Here is a 22,613-nt window from a genome sequence, read left to right as displayed (position 1 = left end):
CCAGTCAACGGGAAGCTGGCCAAATAGTAGTTGACCATAAGAAAAGGGACTTGATACTCGTCATCATCCAATTAAATTTAATGAAAAAACTAATTTAGATTGGTCGAGTATTTAAACAAATGTCTGAGAGTTTGAATCTTACTTTATAATTTGTACATGTAATTATTTATTGATCAGCCACTGTCCTTAAATGAAATTCAGATTTACTATTCGATTAGTTTTTGGCATGTCAGACTAAAAAAAATTGTGGACAACTAAAAAAATATGCAATGCAGAAATCTGGGGGATTATTAAGGTTCTCAGCATGGCTTGGACAATCAGCCCCATAGAAATTCACTATGATGTAAGTTTTTTTCTTTTGTTGAAAGAACTCTATGATGTAAGTTGGTTTGTCACTTTCGTTTCTTTTTTTTTTCTTTTTTTGTTCTTGTTTGGGCTTCGGCCCCCTATGTCACTAAAAATATATCCTTTTTTTTCTGTTTTTTATATTCTCTCCATGTGTATTGAACTATTGATGTGGCAACTTTATTCCCAAGAAGATTAAGATAACCTAGAAATGGAATAATTATATAAATATGGAAAATTTGTAAGTGTATTATCATACTCATATTTGAGTAATTTTTAATCATTGATCTTAATTATAAATAATATATAATATATATAATTAAGATCAATAGTTAAAAAGACGATACACTTGAAAATCTTCCTATAAATTTTAGTAAAGTTATAGTATAGTAATAAACTACCGTATTATCCAATTCATAAAATGACCATAAATGATTAAATTATATAGAAGGCCTTCACAGTTTACCGTTAACAGTTAAGGTTAGTGAAAATATCATTTTTTATATATAACACGAAGTTTAAATACTACACTCCCAAACCAGTAATCACTTTATGTTTTTTTTCCTCCCTTAAAACTAAACTCTTTACAGCGTTTCTCAACTACTTCAAAGATATACTGAAATTTTAATTGTTTATATGCAATTCAAAGTATTTATTTTATTATTCTAGGAATTAAAATTTTTTTTTTTAGTTAGTTTGTTATTTTTATGAGTATGCTTCAAAATCGCTTGATACAAATAATGCAGGATCCAAAATCTGGTTGAACGGTTCACGATATAATTCAAGATTTGACAACTATAATTTGTGGTACTAAGGACGTTCTTAAATTAGGCAGATTGGAACAATCAGCAAAAAGGAAACAATCAAGGGATAGCTTCATTATACAAGGTCTATAATCTGTATGCATTTGTGCTCACAATAACCAAGATAAATACTATGTATACATATAACACAATGATTATACCTGAGTATGTTTCCATTTCATGTCACCTAACACAATCTCCACCAAAAATAATATTCAAATCACAAATGTCAAAGATGTTTCAGTTTACCCTTGGCAACAGAAGCCTTAAGATGCTGCATATGACATGAAGCTTTCTCAGGTCCTGTCAACCCAGAGCAAATGTCACTGGCTCCTAATGTGACAGCAAAGTAAAGATAAACACTACAAAGGAGAACTAGTAGAACAAGAGCTGACAAGAGGAACCGGTGCCTCTCCATGAGTGTTGACCAACTTCCCAGTTCATTCTTTGAGAACGGCCTCCTGAAAGATGGTGACCTCATCGGAGCTTGCCAGAAGCTGCATGTCATGTCAAACATTTGTAATTTGTAAATATCCAATACACACATATCTTTGGCTTCACAGAAAATATAATGAAATGGTTCATTTTATTTCTATTCTTTTGGGGCTTAGAGAAATGACATCAGAATCACATTCCACTCAAAACTTGAGTTCGGAAAATGTAGTGAATTGTCTCCTTGACTTGGCCTTAAATAAAGAACAACGGGATGTTCATGCAACTAAATATGAAAGCATCCATAGCTCAATAAAAGCCATGAATCACACTCATTTCATCGGTGTACATCAAGCAAGATGATAGGAAAATTGAAAAGTCTAAAATTACACAATTTCTTTCTCTGGTGAATTACATTCAGTTCTCAAATAAAACCTAATTTATAGATATCAATGCATGAGACTGATGAAAGTAGATTCAACTAGTTACACATCCATCGCTTTGGAAATTCAAAATATTTAAGAATTGGAGAAATCCAGATATGTTGAATAATGGAAAATGGCAACCAAACTGGAAACTGCAGCTTTCAAGTTCAACCACGATGGAAAACAATATGGTAAAAGTAGTCTATAAATTTCATGCTAGAATAAATAAAATAAACAACGATAGCAACATCAATTGTCATAAAACAGAGAGCCTCAACAAAATATATTTTATCATTAGACTCTAGAAGAAAATAGACTCATCCAGATTTTTCACTGGATGACATAGGCCGGCCTGACGTAAAACACAATTGAAAATAATATTTCTACATTAAAATAATAATAATGCAACCCCTAAAGACCACTGGAACATTCTTTTCAGTGATACTTCAGCAATGTAATGACTCAAGAACTAAGAAAAGAAGACAGTTTTCCCTCTTGCAAAACTGGTTCCTTTTTTAAATATATAGAATAGAAGGTAAACCATTTTTCCCACTCAGAAAAACATGTTCAAATATTATATATGATTACATGAATTGTTATAAGGCAAATATGCTGCAGAAGTAGCTTATAATTTATCACAATTTTCCTGTTTCACTTCTATTGTTGGAACCCTGATCCTCAATTGTATCAACCACTAGAATAAGTTGATAGATACAACACAGCTGTGATCACAAGAAGTCAAAAGTGGGAATATAATTCATAAGAGAATTGTTGATTGCAAATTGCAATAATAGCACCTAATCAAAACACTGACCATTGTAACTACTCTTAAACTCATCATACAATGCCAGTAGGCTTGCAATGGAACAACATAGATCTCACTATGACACTATCTATAATTCTATACCAAATGGCAATATCATTTTTTACCTATTTTCTTATCCTAGCAAGATCAATGAAATAGCCACGGCAGGAAAAAAGATACACAATCCAAGGACCAATACTGTTGATAAACAAAAACCATCCACTCTCAACCAAGGTCACACCAATGAGAATAATAGTTCCTTCGCAAAATTCAGGATGAGAATATTAATTAATTTAAGCCCACAAATCGAATCTACCGAAACCCTACCCCGTATTAATATGCAAATGCAACATCAGATCTGAAAATTCAAGCAGTGAATACTAAGGCAGTATCGAGACATGAATTAAATTGTCTCATCTAAGCAAAAATTACTCCACGCTCATACAACAAAATGTTTTTTCGTTGAACTTTTCCGGGTAACATATACGTATACACAACATAATCCGAGACTAGAGAAAATCCAAGACACAAAGCAAAGCGAATCAAAACCAAAACCGCAGATGAAAACACAGATCGAATAAAAGGGAAAAGGAGAAAAGGCGTTACCGTGAAAACGGAAGGGCGGGCTTGATTTAAATTGAACTGAAGGGGAAGATTAGGGCGTGATGCAATTCGCGATGAAGAGCACGTAGCTCAGCAGCATAAACTAGAAGAAGATTAGAAAAACAATAACGGAAATGTATTTATTGTTATGTTAGGTGAGAAAGCATGAGATCCATCAATGTCAAAAACTGATGAACACAGTCTAATATGCCGCGGGGATAGACAACGATTCGTCGCAACTTGCAACTTTAATGCAAACACACAAGAAAACTTCTTTAAATCCTGTGGTTGCAACCTTCCCCGACTCTTCTGTTCTTGGCCTGTATTTTCTTCTTAATATTTTTTACGTCACAAGGCTTTAAATAAAAATTTTCTACTTATAAAATTAGGAATTTGTGATTTTTATTTTCAATCCTTAAAAAAAATTATGGTGTTGATTCAAATAAATATTATCATTTTTTCCAGTATCAATTATTATGTTCACACCCATATTTTAAAGAATAATAAATATGAATCTCTTAAGTTGCTTTGTATGTGTTGAATAATAGGAACTACTTTGAAAAGCTACAATATCCATTTTCTTTTAACACTATTTCCTTAACGAATAAAATAAAATTTAGTTAAAAGGTCATAACTCATAACTAACCTATCAAAATTTTCAGGGAGTAATCCTATGCCTATCCCACACCACCTTGTTTAACTTGAGGTTGTCTTGATGCACATTAATTTGGCCTACAATTATGAGATAGAAGTCCAAAGCAAATTACAGCTATGCGCACATGATGACTTTGCAAAAGGCAACTCTAGTAGCGTAGCAGTCTAACACATACAATAGAAATGATGAAATTATCGCTTTCAGAATATTTCAAGTTTTCTTCACATTAGGAGCTATATATTGTACGAATAATCCAACACAAAATCAAGTAGGGAAATGCATTCCTTGGAGAATATATTACAAATGCTTCTATCTCCCCTCCTGAATTTTCAGTCTTCACTCCACTTTTTAAAAGATGTTTTTAATTTTAATACCCACTATAACAAACACACATGACTTCTACATTTGACAAACAAATCCAGTACAGGGGCTACACAAATTCATGTCCCTTCAGAACAGGAAATATGAAGAACCAAGAACAGATGCATGATTTCTTCCCAAGTTGCGCCCTCGGAGGCATTCCACATCAACAACATCCGAGTGATCTATGAAGAGATTCACCTGAAACATATCAAAGAGGTATAGTATATGTTTAATATCCCAATAAAATAAAATGAATAAAAAAACCCTTAATATCAATAGAAGTTGTGGTATGTTAAATAAACATATAGTAGAGAGTATTCATTTACATTTGGACCATATTGTTTGATAAACCACTCGGATGTTCTCTGATTTGAAGCTTCAAACATAGTCTTCTCAATCCCAAGGCGCCCTATGATCTTGGCTATAAGGTCTGCGCGCATGTTATCAGCATGTTTGGAAAGATCATCAGCATCAATCATTATCATGTCTGCACCGGCTTCCAAACATCTCTCAGCCCTTCTGATCAAGAGATCCACATCTTCCACGAATTCTGTGGCAAAAGTTTCAACACAAGTCAAACTAATATTTTGTTGTATGGTGATTTTGGGTGTTTGTGTTTCATTAACAAGTACAGAACATTTATATCATCATACTCTGCCCTTACAACTTACATCGCTTATATCACCCTTAGATTTTGGTATAAGCTTCACTCCAACACTCAAACTCTTATTTTTCAAATTTGATCACGATGGTTATCCAATTGACCTCCACATTATATGCTCAAATAGCCCTCAATCCAAAAGGATTGATACCATGCGCACCACCAGTAACTACAAGCTACGCTTTTCTAATACAGCATTCAAATTACTGAGGAAGATGATAATACCATGGTAAAATATGTTCTGCATCATCCATTTGATTCCACACACATTCTAACTTTGAAATTTAAGAAAAGAAAAATTAAATGAATAAAAACTTATCTTATTATCTGCATTCATTCATCTGTTTAAAGACAATTTATCATCCAAATTGAACTCGCACATTCTGAATTTCAACCCATTGTACTCAGCAGAATTAGAAAAGGAAGAGCATAGAGCAAAACAGAAACATGCTATATTTATTTTCCCCTCCAAAAAGATACGAGTTAACCATTTTATGAGTTAAAAGCTGAGCTTCCATTTAATTATGAGGTAGAATGAGCAGGTATCAGACAAGTTTACATCTCAAGATAAAAACATAAATCATACACACACGCGCGTTTGCGCGCACGCACCCATATAAATATGCTTACCAGATGATCTGGGCGCTGAAGGAGGAATATAAGCCCCAAAAGCCCTATAAGGACCTCTTGGAATATCAGACTCCTTAATCTTGACCTCAAAATGAGGCTTAGCTTTCATGCCACCACTCTTAATCAATCTGACAAATCTGAGAAGAGTCTCTTCGGGAATCCCAAGTGAGCCCACATTGAGCTCAATTGTGTCAAAACCCATCTGCTTGCATTCCTGTCACAAGTCACAGCAATAAATCATGCAAATTATTATTGACCTAGCACAACAATAACAAACAGCTAATTAGAAACAAATAGAGAAAATTCTCAGACTCAAACCTCAACAAAATCTTTGAAAGCAGAAGGGCCTTTGGGAATGGTGTGCTCAGCCCAATCACCAGTGCTAACGTACACATCGTGGTGATGAGCCATGTCGATCACTTCTTTGAGAAGTGACTTTGGCATCAAGCTGTGAGACCCTCCAGAAAACTTCAATCCATCAACGTACTCTCCCATTGATTCAAATATATCCTAAAATTAATCAATTAATTGATTAATTAATGTAATCTCCACTTAAGCCTAATATAATTAAATTAGAGGCACGCAATGCAATGCAATGCATGATAATGTTAACCTGAAGAACATTGTGGTTGAAGAGAGAGTAATCAGGGCTTCTCATCTCGGTGACGCCGTAGCGGCGAGGTTTGGAGGGGCGGTCCTCGTTCTCCTCGAAGCTCTTCCATCTGTACGCTGACATTTCTCTTTCGCGATGAGATGAGAACTCAAAAGAGAGGAAGCGGGGAATTGAAGATGGATTCTTTTGGGATTAATTATTGAATCGAATTTCTCTCAGCAAAAACAAAAAGCAGCATCTGTTATCCAAATGGAAATGGATGCTGATTGTGATCGTGATTGAGTTCCTTCTCGGAGCTGAAAGAAGGATTTAGTTCCTTCTAGAAACACGGCTTATTCATATTGCCACGTGTTCATCTATGGTCTCTTTTAGACAATACAACTTTGCATTTACATAAAAATATAATGTTTTTATGTATTATTCTTTATTTGGATAAAAATAAATAAATAAAAATATTTTGATAAAAAAAAGTGAAAAAAATTATAATAAAATAAAATTATATCAATATTTTTTAATTTTTTATTTTTTTATTAATTAAAGGATGAATTAATAATTTATTAATATTTATATATTTTTTCTTTGTTTTTAGATTAAAAAAATATAATTTAATGAGTTCTAAGTTATTTTTTTCTCATTCAAATAATAAAAAAAAAATTATTTATCCATTCTTCATTTTCTTTAGAAATTACTTGACCAATAACACATAATTTTGTTGAAACATCTAGTCTATCACTTTGTTTATTGTAATCTTTAAAAAAGGATTAAGTACGATCTTAGCCCTTAAAATATAGGTTAAAATTCTTTTTGTTTCTAATCTTTTTTTCACATAAAATTATTCCTAAATTTTAATTTGATTTTAAAATTGTCCATGAGATTTAATTTGATTTTAAATTTTTAGCAGCTGAAACGGAAACTGAAATGAATAATGGATATATTCTTTTTCTCTTCTTCCTTCTTCTTTTTTTTCCAACACTTTTCTTCTTTTATTTTTATTTTTTTTATTTTATAATTTTTTATTATGAATAATTTGATCCAATTATAAGATTTAAATAAAAAGAACGAATTTAAAATTTAGTTTTAAACCTTAAAAAAAATTATATATAAAAAAAAATGAAAACAAAAAAATTTTTGACCTATTAAAAATTAAAATTGCACTTAACCTTATCAAAAATTTTAGTCTGATATTTATATGGATTATTTTTTTTCAATTTTAAGTAATAAATTGGATCGTCAGATTTAAAGAAATAGAGAAATCTAAAAGTCAGATTTCATAGTATTATAAATTTGAGAGTCAAATTTATATATTCAAAAAATTTTAAAATAAAAAAATTCAAATTTAACTCTCATATTTGTATTTAAAAAAAATAAAAATCACAAATCTAACTCTCAAATTTGTGATATAAAAAAAATTTTAAAACACCACATAACTCTCAAATTGTGATATAAAAAAAAATTAAAACACCACAGATCTGAAGATAAAAAAATATCACTATCACTCCATGTTAAAAATACAAAGGGTAAAAGTTTACCTCAATTATATATATTAGGTATTAGGTATAAATATGAAAAATAATTTGTTTTTTAAAAAAATAGCGATTACAAGAATATATCCCTATTTGGCCTATATATATATAAGTCGTTGCTATGGGGTGTTCTTATTTTTAATTTAAAGAAACAATAAAACTTGTAGATACCAGTCATACCACCAGTAAGTCAAATATCTGCCCTCCACCAATTGAATTAGTATGAAAGGGTAATACAATTCATATGAAAAGAAATACGTGAAAAATATATAACTACCATTTTAATTTTTTTTTTTTTAATCAAGTCATATCTAAAAGGTAAAAACAGTGGTTCTTTCGTGTTCGATTGCATTTATCATCTTTAAATTACAGCTCATTTCTCCAACTGAGTTTTTCTTATTTTACAGAAAATAATGAAAACTAAAAGTATAGAGATTAGAGAACAATATTGATTCCAACAAGTTGAGTAGCAATACCCATGGATTTGAGCTTTCCTTGCTCATGAACCTCTGGTTTTTTTGTTCTCCATGGAAGGAAGGAATATTAGAAAGGGAAACAAGAAAAGAAGAAGAATACAGTAAAAGCAGCTTTTACCCCTCTTAAGAACAACTAATAATTGCTCTCAGCCTCTCACATGAGATAATTGGCAACAAACCTGGCTCAATCTTTATTCTTATTCCCCCCACATTTAGATATATCATATCATATATATGTAGTGCATCTCTATTAAAGTGGGAAATGGAGTTATCAACAAGGTATCTATTATTACTTGGGGTTCAAGCAGAAATTTCTCAAAACAAGGTACTTGAATGTTATTATTATATATATAGTATGTTTCATTATCATTATTATTGAGAACATTATATATATTAATGTGAAACAGGTGAAAGATTTGAAGACATGGGCAGTTGAATGCAGGGATTGGCTGCTGCAATTCTGTTGGTGTGTGCAGATGCAATTGCTCACTTGCTTGGAAGATGCATTTGCATTTGGTCAACACAACAATACCAAACAGCCACTGCTAACAAGCAATTAGCTCTAGCCTTTCTCATATTCTCATGGTAAGTTAATAGCCCTTCATTTCACTTTAATCTTCAATTCTATGCCATAAACTTTAAACTTGATGTGAATGATTATCATTCTTATTGCAGGATCGTATTAGGAGTTGCATTCTCGATGCTCATCATAGGCACATTAGCCAACTCAAGATCAAGAAAGTCTTGTGGGATCAAATAATCGGTTTTTATCCATTGGAGGAATTTTGTGTTTTATTCATACATTGTTCAGTGTTGCCTATAATGTTTCTGTCACTGCTTCAAAAAGGGAAGAGAAGAAGCAACAATACCTATCATCTCGCCAAACATTTCGATTCATAGAAAAGAAATGTACATGAAAAATTATTTTTTCCCTTTCACATATCTTACCTCCTCTTCCTTTTTGCTCATAACTCATAACTGAAGTATTGAACAAAAAATTATTGACATGCACTTGTCACGTGAAGTTTGAATTAGGATTTTGTATAAAGGTAATATAATTTGTATGTATTTTGGTCCCAAATATCATCCACAACTCTTTTTCTTTTTCAAATTATATATTTTATATATGTAATTGTGTGAGATGAGTTAATGTGGGTGAAAAAGTCTGAATAATTTAACCGTCACTTTGACTAAGAAAATGTTACATAAACTATTTCAACAACTCCTCAAATAATTACTTAAAAGGAAAAGTATGAGGAGCCAATGAAATATTTATACAATGTGTACAATGGAGATTTATGGAGTATTAGAGATATAATTATTAGTGTTACATTTTTCCATCAGCCGAAGCTTTTGGGATAAGTGGTATTATGACATGGTATTAAAGTGCTAGATTCGAAAGGTCAAGAGTTCGATTCTTGGTGAACTCAAAAATTAAATTAATTTTTCGAGAAGATGTTTACTATCCCTTGTACTCGGATGGTTATTCTAAATAGTATAGGAGATGTTCATTTCATAACTCGGATGGTTATTCTTTCACACGCATGATTTCTCTTTTTATTTAAGTGGTTGTTTTTTAATTTTTACGAAAATAAATAAATTTAAAAGTCAACATCACTGTGTGATTGATACAATCTTACAAAAAAAAAATGTAAAAAGTAAAAAACTATTGATTAGATGTTTTTATTTATAATTTTTATACACAAATATGTTTTTGAAATATTTGTATCATTTATTTTTATCAATATATCAAACACAATCCCATTTTTCTTTCAAGAAAAAGGATGGACATAAATCTATATTACTATCAAATAAAGAAACACATAAATTTGGCTAATTATAAGATTGTGATAACAATCACCATCATCCACATTTGCAAACTGTGATGGAACCAAACTTTCATTGTTACACTAACATGATTTATACTATTTAGTACTAGAAAATGATAATGTGTCAGTTATATATCAGTTTTTTTTTTTCCCGCAAAATTTGAATTCTACAAAGATTCAATGGCCATATTCTTTTTGAAGTAAAAAGTTCATCACAATAAAATGGATCAATAAGGCTACGTTTGTTTATTGTCTTTTAAATATATAGATACAGACACAAATACACAAAGAGACATATATACAAAGATACACAAATCTTTTATTGTGTTTGGTGATATTGGACAAAACACACAGTATAAACTAAATATCAATTTTACCTTTATATTATCACCAATAGAATAAGGACAAGAGTAAATTACTAAGGATAAAAGAGTAAATATTTGTGTCTCATCAATGTGTTTCTGTGTCTCATCTTTTTTAAAGGACACTAAATACATATATTTTATGTATGTTTGTGTGTCATCGTGTCCTTCGAAAATCTGTGTCTTAGCAAACAAACGATGGACGTGTACCACCGTGTCTATGTATTAGTGTCTATGTCTCATCAAACAAACGCAGCATAATAGAACAAAGAAATTAAAGAGTAAGTACAAAAATTAATCTATATTCATTTCTATCATTGTCATTAATAACTATTAGGATCAACTTCGTTCTACTCTTTATAGCTCATAAATGACCTGTTAATAACTTCCACAACTCCTATTTCTTGACTCTTGAAGATTATGTTATTCTTTTTCTATTCATATGTGCCAATTGATAGCAAAAATATCAATTAACCACCTATTACGCTCATTTTTTCTTACTGTCACTTGTGTTTAGCTCTCAAAATGTTGCTAAATTATCCCTAAAATAATCCACAATTTACCATAATCAAATACACTATACGTAAACTCACAACAAAAAAAACAAGTGGTAAAAGTCTGTTTATTAATTTTTAATTACTAAAAATTCTTTTTTGCTTTAAATAAACATGAAAGAGACTTATTATTATTACTGAGTTTTTGGTTTGGTCATAATTTTCTTTCATGCTCATATAGAAATTGAATTAATTATGATTTTGTAATAACTAATAACTAGTTGCCCACTCTATGCAAATTGCAAAACTTAGGTGGGCTGAATGTACCAAATCACCCTTGGGTGGGCCTTAACAAAAACAAAAGAAAAGATGATTTTTGTTACAAGGAAGATAACCGTTAGTTTCAAATTTGAATTTATAAAAAAATAATCATTATTTCTTTTTTTTTTTTTATCGTTAGATGATTAGATCAATTGGGTGAGTTCACCGCGCCACACCCAAATTCAAATTTCACGCTCCATCCACAACACAACACAACACAACACCGCGCTCTCTTCGTCTTCCCTTTCCCACAAACCCTAAGTTCCCAAATCGACCCGACCATTTCCGAAGCCAAACATGGCTTCTCGAAACCAGAACAGGCCTCCTCGCAGCCCCTCTCACGTAAGTCCCCATTTCCCCCCTTTCATCTAATTTCAAAATCCATTCCATTGTTTTCATTCACTGATAGTCATAATAATTTTCGAATCTAAGGCAATTTCTTCTTCGGATTTTTTTGTTTGTTTTATTTTAGAAGAAGGTGGGTTCAGAAGAATTATTCTCGGATAAGCGTCGAAGGATCGGAGCTGACAAGATGGAGAGACAAGGAGCCACTGGAGGCAGGATAAGGACGCCATTTTCATCCGTTAACAACCGCACGGATGCCGCAAGTGAGGCCGGAAGCGCCGAGCCCTCTGAGTGTGATACCGTTGAGTTCACCAAGGAGGATGTAGCGGCCTTGTTGAATGAGAAGATGAAGAAGGGGAATCCTTATGATAATAAGGTACTTTGACAATCTTAATGAATTTGTGTTATCTGGGCGGTGGGCTTATTTGGACAATTACTTTTTGCTGAAGTACTTAGGTGGTTGTTGTTATGCTGGTGTTTTAAGTTTCATAGTGTTTTCCCAACTCGTTTTGCAGAAAAAGATGGAGCAGATGACGGACCTGATAAAGCGGCTTAAGCTTTGTGTTCGCTGGTTTAAGAAAATTGAAGAAGGAGATGCCCAAGAAAAGCAGAGGCTTGGTTCTGAACTAGAGGCAGCTCAGAAGAAGTGCAATGATATTGGTATTGTGTTTCTCTCTTGACTTTGTGGACTTTTTCGGTGACAACTGATAAATTGATTGGATGTGTTGTTGAAAATATCTGATTTTTGTTAAATATGTGATTGAATCCTAGCTTCCTTGAATTCTATGCAGAGTATTATCCGTGAATAGGGATGTCTTTCTTTAGTGTAACTGTCTGATGATTTCAAATTCCTAAAAAATTTGATGTTGAAGAAAGCTTCAATTTTCTACCTTGTTGCTTTGGCTGCTGTTTCTAAAAGGCTACATAGTACTTACATTTCCTTTGACATGTTATAAGAAATTGATACCACTAGACCAACAATTTATTCATTAAATTCTCATGTTTTTCTCAGAGATTGAGTTGAAGAATATGATGGAGGAATTGAACAAGAGAATCTCTGATTTAGAAGAGAGAATTGCAAAGGAAGAATCAGATAAGTTGGTAAGAATGCCTGGTTAAATATCCCAATTGAAGAGTCTAATTTTGCCCCTCTTGCCTAATGGCCTAAATTTTCTTGGATTTAAAACCAGGAAGCAGATAATCGTTATAGAGAAGAAAAGGAAGCAAGGAATGCGGCTGAGAAAGTTTGTAAAGAGAAATCCGCTGAGCTTGAGCGGATTCAGGGTGAGAAATCAGCTGCCGAGCGAAAGGTAATACTGTGCTATATTCTAGAAAAGATAGTCATTGATAAACTGGTCAAATATGTCAGGCAAAAATATTTCTCTCGGGTTATTCCTCACTTGATTTAATAATGCTAGTCAGTTATTTGATTCCTGGTGATTCCCTCATTGTTATTCATTTATCATTTTTTCTTTGAAACTCTTGAGTTTTGCAGGCAAATTCAAATGAAGACTTGTACAAAAGATCACAGGAGTACAATATGAGTCTGCAGCAGTACAATAGTCGTCTTCAGTCAGATCTTGAAGTAGCTAAGGAGGCACAGAGAAAACTTGAAACAGAGAAAGCAACTGCTGTTGAAAGCCTTAGTCTTGCTAGAGGTCACAATAAGATACTGCAGAATGAGTTGGCGACTCTTAAAGTAAGTTTTTTCAGTCTGATCTTTCTTTCTTTCACCTGCTGATGCAGTTCTGCTGTTTTCTGTGCTGGCATCGTTCTTCATGATGGCACTGGAATTCAACTTGTACTCTGATTCCTAACATGTCATAAAATCTTATTGTGAAAATAGGGAAATACTTTGATTTGGAGCATTATGCTGTTACGTGCTTTTCAATTATTGGCATTAGCTTCCAGTTGTTGTCTTTGTATAGCATCCTAAAGTTTGTTCACTCTCTTTTTCATATTTGGTTTTTCAGGCTTCACAGAGTGAAGCTCTAAATGAGAAAGAAAAATTAGCAAATGAACTAAAATGTCTTCGTGAGGAGTTAAAACAAATCAGAGATGACCGTGATTGTCAACAGAAGCAAGTAAAGAATTTAACAGCAGAAGTAGCAAAGTACAAAGAATTTACTGGGGAATCATGTAAACAATTGGATTCCTTGATAGATAAAACAAACGCCCTTGAGGTTTGTACAGATTTCCAACGTTGTAATTTTTTATCCTTTTTATTAATTATGTGCACTACTGTGACCATAAGTCACAATATCATAATAGAGTGGGCTTTCTTTATAGGATACTTGTTCTTCTCAAAGGGAGAGAATATTCACACTCGAGCAGCACCTGGCAACTGAAAGGGAGAAGTTAAAGGTAAGGCAATTGACTTATATGTATCACATATTCTTACCTTTGAGGGTTTTTTTTTTAAATTTTATCGGAAATAATTAAGTGATATTTATATATATAGTCTTCGTTTGATTACTAGATTTGATGCTAACATCTATTTTATTTCTTTTAGATGGCTGATATGTCTGTATCAGAAACAAGGACAGTGTTTGAAGATCAGAAAAGAATCATACGTGAACTGCAAGATAAATTAGCAGATAAAGAATCTCAAATAGTTGAAGGAGAGAAGCTGAGGAAAAAACTTCACAACACCATTCTGGTAATACTTTTTTGCCAAGCAATTGGTATCATCTCCATATTCCCTCTTCAGTTGTGAGGCAAATATATTCTAACCAATGGTCATTATTCTAATTTTCAAATTGTAGGAGCTAAAAGGAAATATTCGCGTGTTCTGCCGGGTGAGACCTTTGCTACCAGATGACGGCACAGGAACTGATATGGTCGTTTCTTACCCTACGTCAACAGAATCACTTGGCCGGGGAATTGAATTGGTTCAAAATGGTATATGCACAACTCTGCTACTATTGTTTGTTATGATTTTCACTTAGTGTCTATGCTTGCCAAACAAGTATAACAATGCCATCGTTGATGATCAACAGGGCAGAAGTACCCTTTTACATTTGACAAGGTGTTTAATCACGACGCTTCTCAGAATGACGTATTCCTAGAGATATCCCAGCTGGTGCAGAGTGCACTTGATGGATACAAGGTTGATTTTTTACTTTGACATGGCATACTCAACACTTATCTTTTCTTTTTGGTACAAACTGCATTGACAAGAGGGTCATGGCTTGTTATGGCAGGTGTGTATCTTTGCGTATGGGCAAACAGGTTCAGGCAAAACTTATACAATGATGGGCAGGCCTGATGCTCCAGATTTGAAAGGGTTGATACCACGTTCTTTAGAACAGATATTCCAGACTAGTCAATCTCTGAAAGATCAGGGTTGGAAGTACAAAATGCAGGTTGGTACCTAGTATACTTCGTCCTGGTTTTCATGTGGTTATACCTATGAATGGGAGCTGAAATATTTGGTTAACATTTGTAGGCATCAATCTTGGAAATATATAATGAGACCATCAGGGATTTGTTATCAAATAGGCCATGTGGGATTGACCAGACACGAACAGACAATGGTGTTCCTGGCAAGCAGTACAATATTAAACATGATGCAAACGGAAACACACACGTTTCTGACCTAACCATTGTGGATGTTTGTAGCGTGAACGAGATTTCCTCACTCCTAAAACAGGCTGCGCAATGCAGGTATGGTTTGGTTTATATATGTTGGGTCCTCCAATATAATGCTTGAACGAAATTTCTTGAGCAGAGTATGTGCAAGAATCTGTGTGCTCTTTCACATGAATTTCAAATGAAATATTGTTCTTGTTTTACAATTTACTTATAAGTTAAGATTTGTGCCTCTTTCAGGTCTGTGGGAAGGACACAGATGAATGAACATTCATCTAGAAGCCATTTTGTCTTCACTCTGCGTATTTGTGGGATAAATGAGGTACTTGACTCCTAAATCCTAATACACATTGATAAAACTTTTATTTTTCATTCTGAGACACACTTGTAAATCTTTGTACTGTTCTTTTGTCCTAATACTTTATTTTCTGATGTGTGTAGAATACTGAACAACAAGTACAAGGTGTCTTAAATCTGATTGATCTTGCTGGAAGTGAAAGACTTTCAAGGAGTGGGGCAACTGGGGACCGGTTGAAGGAAACTCAGGTATCAATTTGATTTGCGTATCAATTTGATTTGCATTGTTCAACAAAACAGTAATTAATGTTTGTAATAAAAAAGAGATAGTAACTAATTTTGTTTTGCTGCAACAGGCTATCAATAAAAGTCTCTCATCTTTGAGTGATGTAATATTCGCTTTAGCAAAGAAAGAGGAACATGTTCCTTTCAGGAACTCAAAACTTACATACCTTCTTCAGGTATGATTCTTAAACTTGTTACATACTTATATAGATGTGCATCTCATATTTCTATGTTGTATGCATGTGCATTGCAGCCATGTCTTGCTGGTGATTCAAAAACCTTGATGTTTGTCAACATTGCACCTGATCAGTCATCAACCAGCGAGTCGCTTTGCTCGCTTCGTTTCGCTGCCAGAGTCAATGCCTGTGAAATTGGGATTCCAAGGCGTCAAACTCAGACAGCCACACATCATCCATAACCCAAAAATAAAACTGTTATTTATATTAGTTTGGAAAAAAGAAAATGCTTATTCTTTGATGGTGCTTTGATAGATGTAAGAGTGTAACATTTCAGAAAAAAAGGGGCTTGTGTAGTTTGTTTGTAAAGAGGCTTAGATTTAGCCTCGAAAAGAAAGTACTAATGATTTGTATCATTTAGCTGACCATGATAATAGTTACCTTTTCATTATTTTAGCAGTGTTGACCATTCTTAAAATAAAACTTTCTTCCTATGAATTGTTCTTGAGGGAAAGCTCTAAATAGAACAACACAAATACTTGGTCCTTTTCTTCTGCCTCTTTTTTTCTAAGAGGGATGAAACTTCGTTTTGAAGAAAATTCTGAATAAATAAAGGCCAAAAACAAGACAACAAAGGATGCTAGCAGTGGTAAGAGACAACAAAGCGATGGGGCCATTTTATATGGTCCACAGAATTCGAATATGTTTGTTTTCTTTAATGTTATTTAAGTCGAGTTCCGAGGATGGTGGAATACGACCACGAAAAATAGAAATCATGAACTTGTATACGGATGAGCAACAGAAATAAATGATGTCTGAAATATACGGATGATAGGAAAATAAGAAATAAATAAATACTAAGGCATGAACTTGTATATATTAATAGAGTTGAATTTGAGTAACTGTCAATTCTGTGAGTATTATTAGTAAAAGTATTTAATCTAAAGACATATTCCTTCCATTAAGATTAAGATTATCAACATGAATAACAATTTCTAGTCTTTTAACATTTTATAAAAATATGTATAAAGCCTGTTAAGACTTGTTAACATGAATAATCTATAAGAAATAATTGAATGTTAGAATTTAAAAAGAAATATGACTATTAACTTTTTTTTCCAATTCATTACTAGAATTTATAGCCTACTTTTGAGTATCCCAACATAAAAAGATAATCTGAGATACTATATTCTGTTGTGAGCAACAGAACCGAGAAACGTAAATTTTTCTATTTCTTGAATTTACTCATCCCTTCTTTCTTAATTTTGTTTAGGTACTGTACTCTCTTTTCTTCAATAAGAATTTCTCTAACCAAATAATGACAAAGTTACATTCATGTGATTCATCTTCCGGGAAGCTGTTATATGTTATTGCACATGGATATTACATGTCAGAATATATTAGCAGTCAAGCCTATGCTACATATTAATTTCACTCTCATAAGCTTGGCTACATTATCTATCTTAGTAATTTGTTTCCGTGACTCTCAGTAGGTTCAAAATTGCACTCCATGTACCATGTATGTAGTTAAAAAAAAAAAAAAAACTAAGGTTATAAAACTGAAATTCAGCATGGATGTTTGAACCCCATGTATTTCCCTGACTTGTAGTCCTTCCAAATATCCATGGCTCCAAAGCTAGTCATGAGGACAATGCTGAGTGCCATCACTAAGCTAACAGAAAATACTATCAAGGATGGTCTTCCATATTTTTTGATTGCTCTATGCACCACTAATAACCCAAGGAGTGATGCAATGAAACATATTATGGCCAATGTTACTGCTGTCTCTATGTGTTCCATTCCCAACATTACATATTGCAATGCTGACATGGTAGATGAGAAGAACACCATGAATGAGCATGTTGCTGCTGTTACCTGCACAACCAATATAGTCTTTTACACATATATCTTATATTGTCATATTAGCAAAAATATCTGTCTATGTTATCTCAAAAGTTATACAGATACCAGCATATATTCGAAATTAAAAGTCCGAATTCAGATTAATCATAATTAATGTCATAAGTGAGATTTACCTCAGGAGGTACTCCAACCTGAATGAGAAGTGGACTTATGAGCATTCCACCACCAATTCCAAATACACCACCCAGCATCCCCGCTAGTAGTGCCATCACTGGAAAAATCATCTTATTTGGTTGCCCACTTCTGCTTAGGCATGGACCCTGCATAATCAAATTTTAAGGGAAGTTGAGTAACTTAATTGAATAGAGAAGCTTCTATTCTAAATTCTAATCAATATTTCATGAATTCAATTAGTTAAGAACTAGTTTCCACTATGTGATGTTCACTAACTTCTTTTCTAAGCACAATCCAGGCAGTGAAACCTATAGCCAGAGGTACTTGAACTGATGAGAGGATCCAATATCCAACACCACATGCCTCCATTGGAATTATACTCTGCACAATTTCACAATTCAAAGTATGCCAATCAAATAAAGTATCTGATTAAATAAATCTGCTAGAATGAAATTGCCTATGGCTATGATAAAGAGTGAAAGAAACTGTTACCTGTCCATATTTATTGCCACGAAGAAGATAGAGGAAGAAGAAACAGAACCAGACTAAAAGCAACACCCCCAATTTCAACCAAGGGATACCAAATTTTCTATTCTCTTCAGCAGCAAGAAGAGGCTCAAGACTCTTCAACCCTTCTTCATTCTCTTGTTTGTTCTCCTGAACTAGCCTCTGGCCTTCTTCATCAGCAGCATTATCCCCATTCTCAACTCCCTCAAACCCTTTCTTACTAATCTCTTCTGACTCGGCCTTCCAAAACAGTACCCCATTGATGCAAGTTTTTGAGGTAGACCAAGTGAGAAAGATGGCAAACAACAAAGTGATCAACCATTCTGGGAACACAAGGTTGCAGATAACTCCAATGCTCACTCCCAGCAACATACACGGTTCTGACAAGAGAGCTATATCATAATCAATCAATGATTTGCCACCAAATCTAGTACTAGTGGTGCAGAGGAGGTTGCAGAAAACGTTAGCAATGGAGCCTCCAGTGACCATGAAAGCAGAGAGAGACGAAGCTGTTTTGAGGTCTAAAGAAGCAACAATGGTGAGTATAGGTATAAAGAGGCCACCACCACCGATCCCACCAGCACTGGATATGGAAGAAGCCACGAAACACAAGAGTGATGCAAGAAGCATGTGGCCTGATAAAGGTACCTTGGCATGTTCTTGTGATCCATTATCATCATTGCTGTTTCTCCATTCAAGGATTTTCTCCACCGAGCTTGTTTGTGATTTTGCAGAGGAGGGGTTGATGGAGTTGAAGGCTACGATGAAGATGAGAAGGAAGCATGAAAGAGAAGCGTGGTTCATGATTGGAATCACTGGTGTGTGGTTTGTGTGTTGTGGGGTTTATATAGTGACACAATTAAAGGAAGAGGAAGCATATGATAAAGAGTATGAATAAATACAAGTGAGTAAAAACAAATAAACAATATTGGACCGAATCTCCATTCAATTCTTTTTTTTGCTGAGTAAAACTATATAAAGATCACACTGAAACACACCATCTCTCCTTTAAATTAGTTAAAACAAGATTTTGCTGTTAATGATAGTATATAGAATTAACTTTTAAAAATAAATTATTAATGTTAGCTAATCTTTTTATTATTTTTTTATCTTTATCTTTTAGAAGATTTAGAATTTTTAATTTAAGTCAATGATAACAACAATGGATGGCCGATCATAAAGGGTAAAATTGTGATATTAAGAATGGTGTTGGAAAGAAGAAAAAAATATGAATTAAAATTGACTACCAAAAATTAATTTCTAATTAAAGTAAAAAACCGTGGAACTTTTATATTACTCGATTTGATTCCGCACATAAGTAGTGGTTTTAAATTCAATTGTCGTAGGAAATTAGGATTTGTTAAAAGTCGAAAAAGAAAATATCTTTTGCTTTCATATTAGATATTCCTTCTTTAATTTATTAAATAAAATAAATATGACAGAAGACTAGAAAGAAAGAGCATTTCTAATGTTAATTTTAATTTTAATTTTATTTTGGGTTTTATAAGATGATACATAAATATTTGTGGGATTATTTGTTATAAATAGTAATTTAAAATTAAAAGTAAAATTTATTTTTCTAATGTTTAGTTTTAAATTCTTAATTCAATTAAAATTTTATATTATTTTTAATTATTTTATCAACATAATTATACAAATAACAAAATATTATGAATTCTTTATTAAAATAATATTGTATTTTTAAGATNATTTTTTAAAAATATTAAAAATCATACTTTAAAAATATTCTATTAAAGATGCTCTAAAAGATTAAAATATTTACTAACTAATTAATTGCACATTTATTTTTTAAATATTAATTAAAAGGATAGATTAATATTGTAGAATTAATTTAGATGAGTCAAATAGGCAGTAGTAATCTATTCGTATTTCGTCAGGCTCCAATAACTTGAGTTTTATTTGTTCAACCACTTTGAAACTAGAAATTTTCAACACAAATCTTTTTATTATTTTAAAATAATTTTAAATTAAACTTAATTCTTTAAAAAATCTAAATTATTAAAATAAATCAGTTTATAATTTACCAACGTTGAAAAATATATGGATTATCAAATGTCAACTATATGTTAATTATATTTTAAAGAATTTAATATATCTCGATTTTGGAATGACTAAGAAAAGTTACGGCTAAAAATTTTAAATATAAAATAGAAACTATGATAATAGAATATTTTATTTTCCAGAGTTTCAGCTTTGATTTTATTTGTTATTTTGCATAGTGACATGCGAGCTTTTCAATTATGTTTAGTTTTCTCCACTCATGCAACAATATATTGGAGGAAAACACTGGTTGAGATTAGGAGTGACAATGAATAAGGTGAGGTAGGATAAGATTTAAATTTAACTTTTAATATTATCTATAGATTGAGATTTTTATATAAATTTAATTTTATTTTATTTATAAGTTGAGAATATTCTAATTTTAGTTTTATTAGTTTTTAATTTGTGGGTACTCAATCTTATTTGTAGGTTATTAAAAAGATATAATATTATTATATAACTTGAAGATAATTTAAAATAGAATTAATTTTTATGTAAAAAAATATTAAATTATTAATTAATGATTTTTTTAATAACTAAGTATCTTTTATATTTAATAAAAAATGTTTGGTCAATATTTAATTAAAAGAAAATAATACTAAAAACTTACTTTTTTTCCGATTAACAATACTATTTGATTAATAATATTAGTCAATCTTTTTAAAATTATTTTATTTATTTTAAATTATAAATCTAAAATTTTAAATCTTTAAAAAAGTAAAAAAATTTAAATAAAAAAAGATAACTAATATTAACTCACCAATTCACCAAACATTTGGTCTCTCTATTTTTTTCTGTTAAATTAAATGAACGGGTGAATAGGTTAGAGTTAAACTAAATGCATACACTTTTTATGTCATATTTTAGGTTAGAATCTATGATACTTGACTGTGTATGATATGCATGAATATAAATAATGATGACTATACAGTAATTTTATTTTCTTAAGATGATTAAGGACTGCTGACAAATGACAATTTGATTAAGATTGAGTGAAGATTAGGTTCAAGCTTTCACCTTTGGTAATTACTATATATCCTTGCCAGACTTTTCTAGATATTACATAATTTTGAAAAAGGAATCTATCGACATAGGATGGGTCGGCATCAATCCAATGAACATGAACACACATATGCCAAGATTCCAAGGTCTTGGTCTCCGTAAATTTGAAGGGTATTATATTAGATAATTGCTTGGTGTTTATAAATATTTGCCAAATTTTTTAAAAGAATTAAAAATTAATATTTAATTTTAAAAATATAAAAATAAAAATTATTAAATATTCAAAACTTACTATATTAAATAAATTAAACAAAAATTAAGCACCATATTATAAGCATCATAGAATTTATCATTATATTATTTATTACAGAAACTAATTAATAATAGAATAATAGATTGTGAAACTTAATTAGTGAATGTATAAGAAAAAGTTTAGGGATCAGTAATTTTTATGTTTTGTGGTAAGTACTTAATCATAAAATAAAAATGAGTGATCTTCTATCATTAAATGTAATCTCACACTATTAAAAATATTATTAATAACTAATTAATGATTATAAAATACAAAAATTACTGCTCTAATACTCTTCAATGTATAATTGTGCTAAAATTTGGGCAAAGACATAATAGAGAATAACATCTCTTTGATAATCTAGAAGAAAGAATTGGTAAAAGCTCTTTCAGCCTAGATCTCTTCATCAGTTCATCATTTGCTTAGGGGTTGGTGGCATCATTATTATGTGCGTGAGATTAATAATTTTAACTAATTTTCTTTTTGTTATCAAATATTTTTGCATGGATAATTATAAGAATCTCATGAATATATATGTCGTGATTTGCATGCAAATCCAGTTTGTACAAAACAAGGTCAATGTTAATATTGATGCTTGAATGACGTCGGGTTATGTTATAGTGGATGGAGAAAAGTTTTCCAAATAAGTCTTTATTTGTTTTTAAAATAAATTATGGATA

General features: G+C 31.8%; 5 protein-coding genes across 7 annotated transcripts; 2 read left to right on the top strand and 3 right to left on the bottom strand.

Annotated features, from left to right (window-relative positions):
- Positions 1 to 1,300: 1,300 nt before the first annotated feature.
- On the bottom strand, positions 1,301 to 3,744 carry LOC107480608 (uncharacterized). Its single transcript, XM_016100756.2, has 2 exons — positions 3,417 to 3,744; positions 1,301 to 1,645 (listed from the first exon to the last, which is right to left on the bottom strand). The coding sequence occupies exon 2, from the start codon at positions 1,627 to 1,629 to the stop codon at positions 1,378 to 1,380; it is 252 nt and encodes an 83-aa protein (XP_015956242.1). The 5' UTR covers positions 1,630 to 1,645; positions 3,417 to 3,744; the 3' UTR covers positions 1,301 to 1,377.
- A 507-nt stretch (positions 3,745 to 4,251) lies between these two features.
- On the bottom strand, positions 4,252 to 6,645 carry LOC107480606 (protein HEAT-STRESS-ASSOCIATED 32). The gene is made up of 5 exons (XM_016100754.3): positions 6,336 to 6,645; positions 6,041 to 6,232; positions 5,723 to 5,936; positions 4,758 to 4,981; positions 4,252 to 4,629 (listed from the first exon to the last, which is right to left on the bottom strand). The coding sequence occupies exons 1-5, from the start codon at positions 6,456 to 6,458 to the stop codon at positions 4,519 to 4,521; spliced, it is 864 nt and encodes a 287-aa protein (XP_015956240.1). The 5' UTR covers positions 6,459 to 6,645; the 3' UTR covers positions 4,252 to 4,518.
- A 1,951-nt stretch (positions 6,646 to 8,596) lies between these two features.
- Positions 8,597 to 9,251, top strand: LOC107480550 (protein DESIGUAL 2). Its single transcript, XM_021138942.2, is given in 4 exon segments — positions 8,597 to 8,659; positions 8,777 to 8,919; positions 9,010 to 9,087; positions 9,089 to 9,251. Coding segments are annotated over 4 exon segments (447 nt in total).
- A 2,241-nt stretch (positions 9,252 to 11,492) lies between these two features.
- LOC107480604 (kinesin-like protein KIN-14C) lies at positions 11,493 to 16,490 on the top strand. 2 transcript variants are annotated; one of them, XM_016100753.3, is made up of 17 exons: positions 11,493 to 11,682; positions 11,816 to 12,061; positions 12,201 to 12,345; positions 12,698 to 12,786; positions 12,876 to 12,995; positions 13,181 to 13,384; positions 13,659 to 13,868; positions 13,975 to 14,049; positions 14,198 to 14,344; positions 14,451 to 14,586; positions 14,685 to 14,794; positions 14,889 to 15,050; positions 15,134 to 15,351; positions 15,517 to 15,598; positions 15,718 to 15,822; positions 15,930 to 16,034; positions 16,112 to 16,490. In XM_016100753.3, the coding sequence occupies exons 1-17, from the start codon at positions 11,638 to 11,640 to the stop codon at positions 16,274 to 16,276; spliced, it is 2,364 nt and encodes a 787-aa protein (XP_015956239.1). In that variant the 5' UTR covers positions 11,493 to 11,637; the 3' UTR covers positions 16,277 to 16,490. The 2 variants fall into 2 exon arrangements, with proteins under 2 accessions (XP_015956239.1, XP_015956238.1); XM_016100752.3 differs by having other exon boundaries at positions 11,813 to 12,061.
- An 891-nt stretch (positions 16,491 to 17,381) lies between these two features.
- Positions 17,382 to 19,425, bottom strand: LOC107480603 (sulfite exporter TauE/SafE family protein 5). 2 transcript variants are annotated; one of them, XM_016100751.3, is made up of 4 exons: positions 18,564 to 19,425; positions 18,348 to 18,452; positions 18,089 to 18,217; positions 17,382 to 17,909 (listed from the first exon to the last, which is right to left on the bottom strand). In XM_016100751.3, the coding sequence occupies exons 1-4, from the start codon at positions 19,380 to 19,382 to the stop codon at positions 17,601 to 17,603; spliced, it is 1,362 nt and encodes a 453-aa protein (XP_015956237.1). In that variant the 5' UTR covers positions 19,383 to 19,425; the 3' UTR covers positions 17,382 to 17,600. The 2 variants fall into 2 exon arrangements, with proteins under 2 accessions (XP_015956237.1, XP_015956236.1); XM_016100750.3 differs by having other exon boundaries at positions 18,071 to 18,217; positions 18,564 to 19,420.
- Positions 19,426 to 22,613: the final 3,188 nt, after the last annotated feature.

Source organism: Arachis duranensis, chromosome 3 (assembly GCF_000817695.3).
Source record: "Arachis duranensis cultivar V14167 chromosome 3, aradu.V14167.gnm2.J7QH, whole genome shotgun sequence".
Classification (NCBI taxonomy): domain Eukaryota; kingdom Viridiplantae; phylum Streptophyta; class Magnoliopsida; order Fabales; family Fabaceae; genus Arachis; species Arachis duranensis.
Note: the sequence above shows the minus strand (reverse complement) of the source record. Positions and strands in the feature narration are given on the sequence as shown.

Excerpts from the sequence above, each read along its gene's own strand:
- LOC107480606 (XM_016100754.3), bottom strand. The coding sequence starts at position 6,458 with ATGTCAGCGTACAGATGGAAGAGCTTCGAGGAGAACGAGGACCGCCCC. Across the intron at positions 5,937-6,040 it reads CTTTCAAAGATTTTGTTGAG|GAATGCAAGCAGATGGGTTT; the intron begins GTTTGAGTCTGA and ends GACTTGTGACAG. Across the intron at positions 4,630-4,757 it reads TCAAACAATATGGTCCAAAT|GTGAATCTCTTCATAGATCA; the intron begins GTAAATGAATAC and ends GATATGTTTCAG.
- LOC107480608 (XM_016100756.2), bottom strand. The coding sequence starts at position 1,629 with ATGAGGTCACCATCTTTCAGGAGGCCGTTCTCAAAGAATGAACTGGGA.
- LOC107480604 (XM_016100752.3), top strand. The coding sequence starts at position 11,638 with ATGGCTTCTCGAAACCAGAACAGGCCTCCTCGCAGCCCCTCTCAC. Across the intron at positions 12,346-12,697 it reads GAAGAAGTGCAATGATATTG|AGATTGAGTTGAAGAATATG; the intron begins GTATTGTGTTTC and ends TGTTTTTCTCAG. Across the intron at positions 12,996-13,180 it reads AATCAGCTGCCGAGCGAAAG|GCAAATTCAAATGAAGACTT; the intron begins GTAATACTGTGC and ends TGAGTTTTGCAG.
- LOC107480603 (XM_016100750.3), bottom strand. The coding sequence starts at position 19,382 with ATGAACCACGCTTCTCTTTCATGCTTCCTTCTCATCTTCATCGTAGCC. Across the intron at positions 18,453-18,563 it reads GTGGCAATAAATATGGACAG|AGTATAATTCCAATGGAGGC; the intron begins GTAACAGTTTCT and ends GAAATTGTGCAG. Across the intron at positions 18,218-18,347 it reads GGATTGTGCTTAGAAAAGAA|GGTCCATGCCTAAGCAGAAG; the intron begins GTTAGTGAACAT and ends TTGATTATGCAG.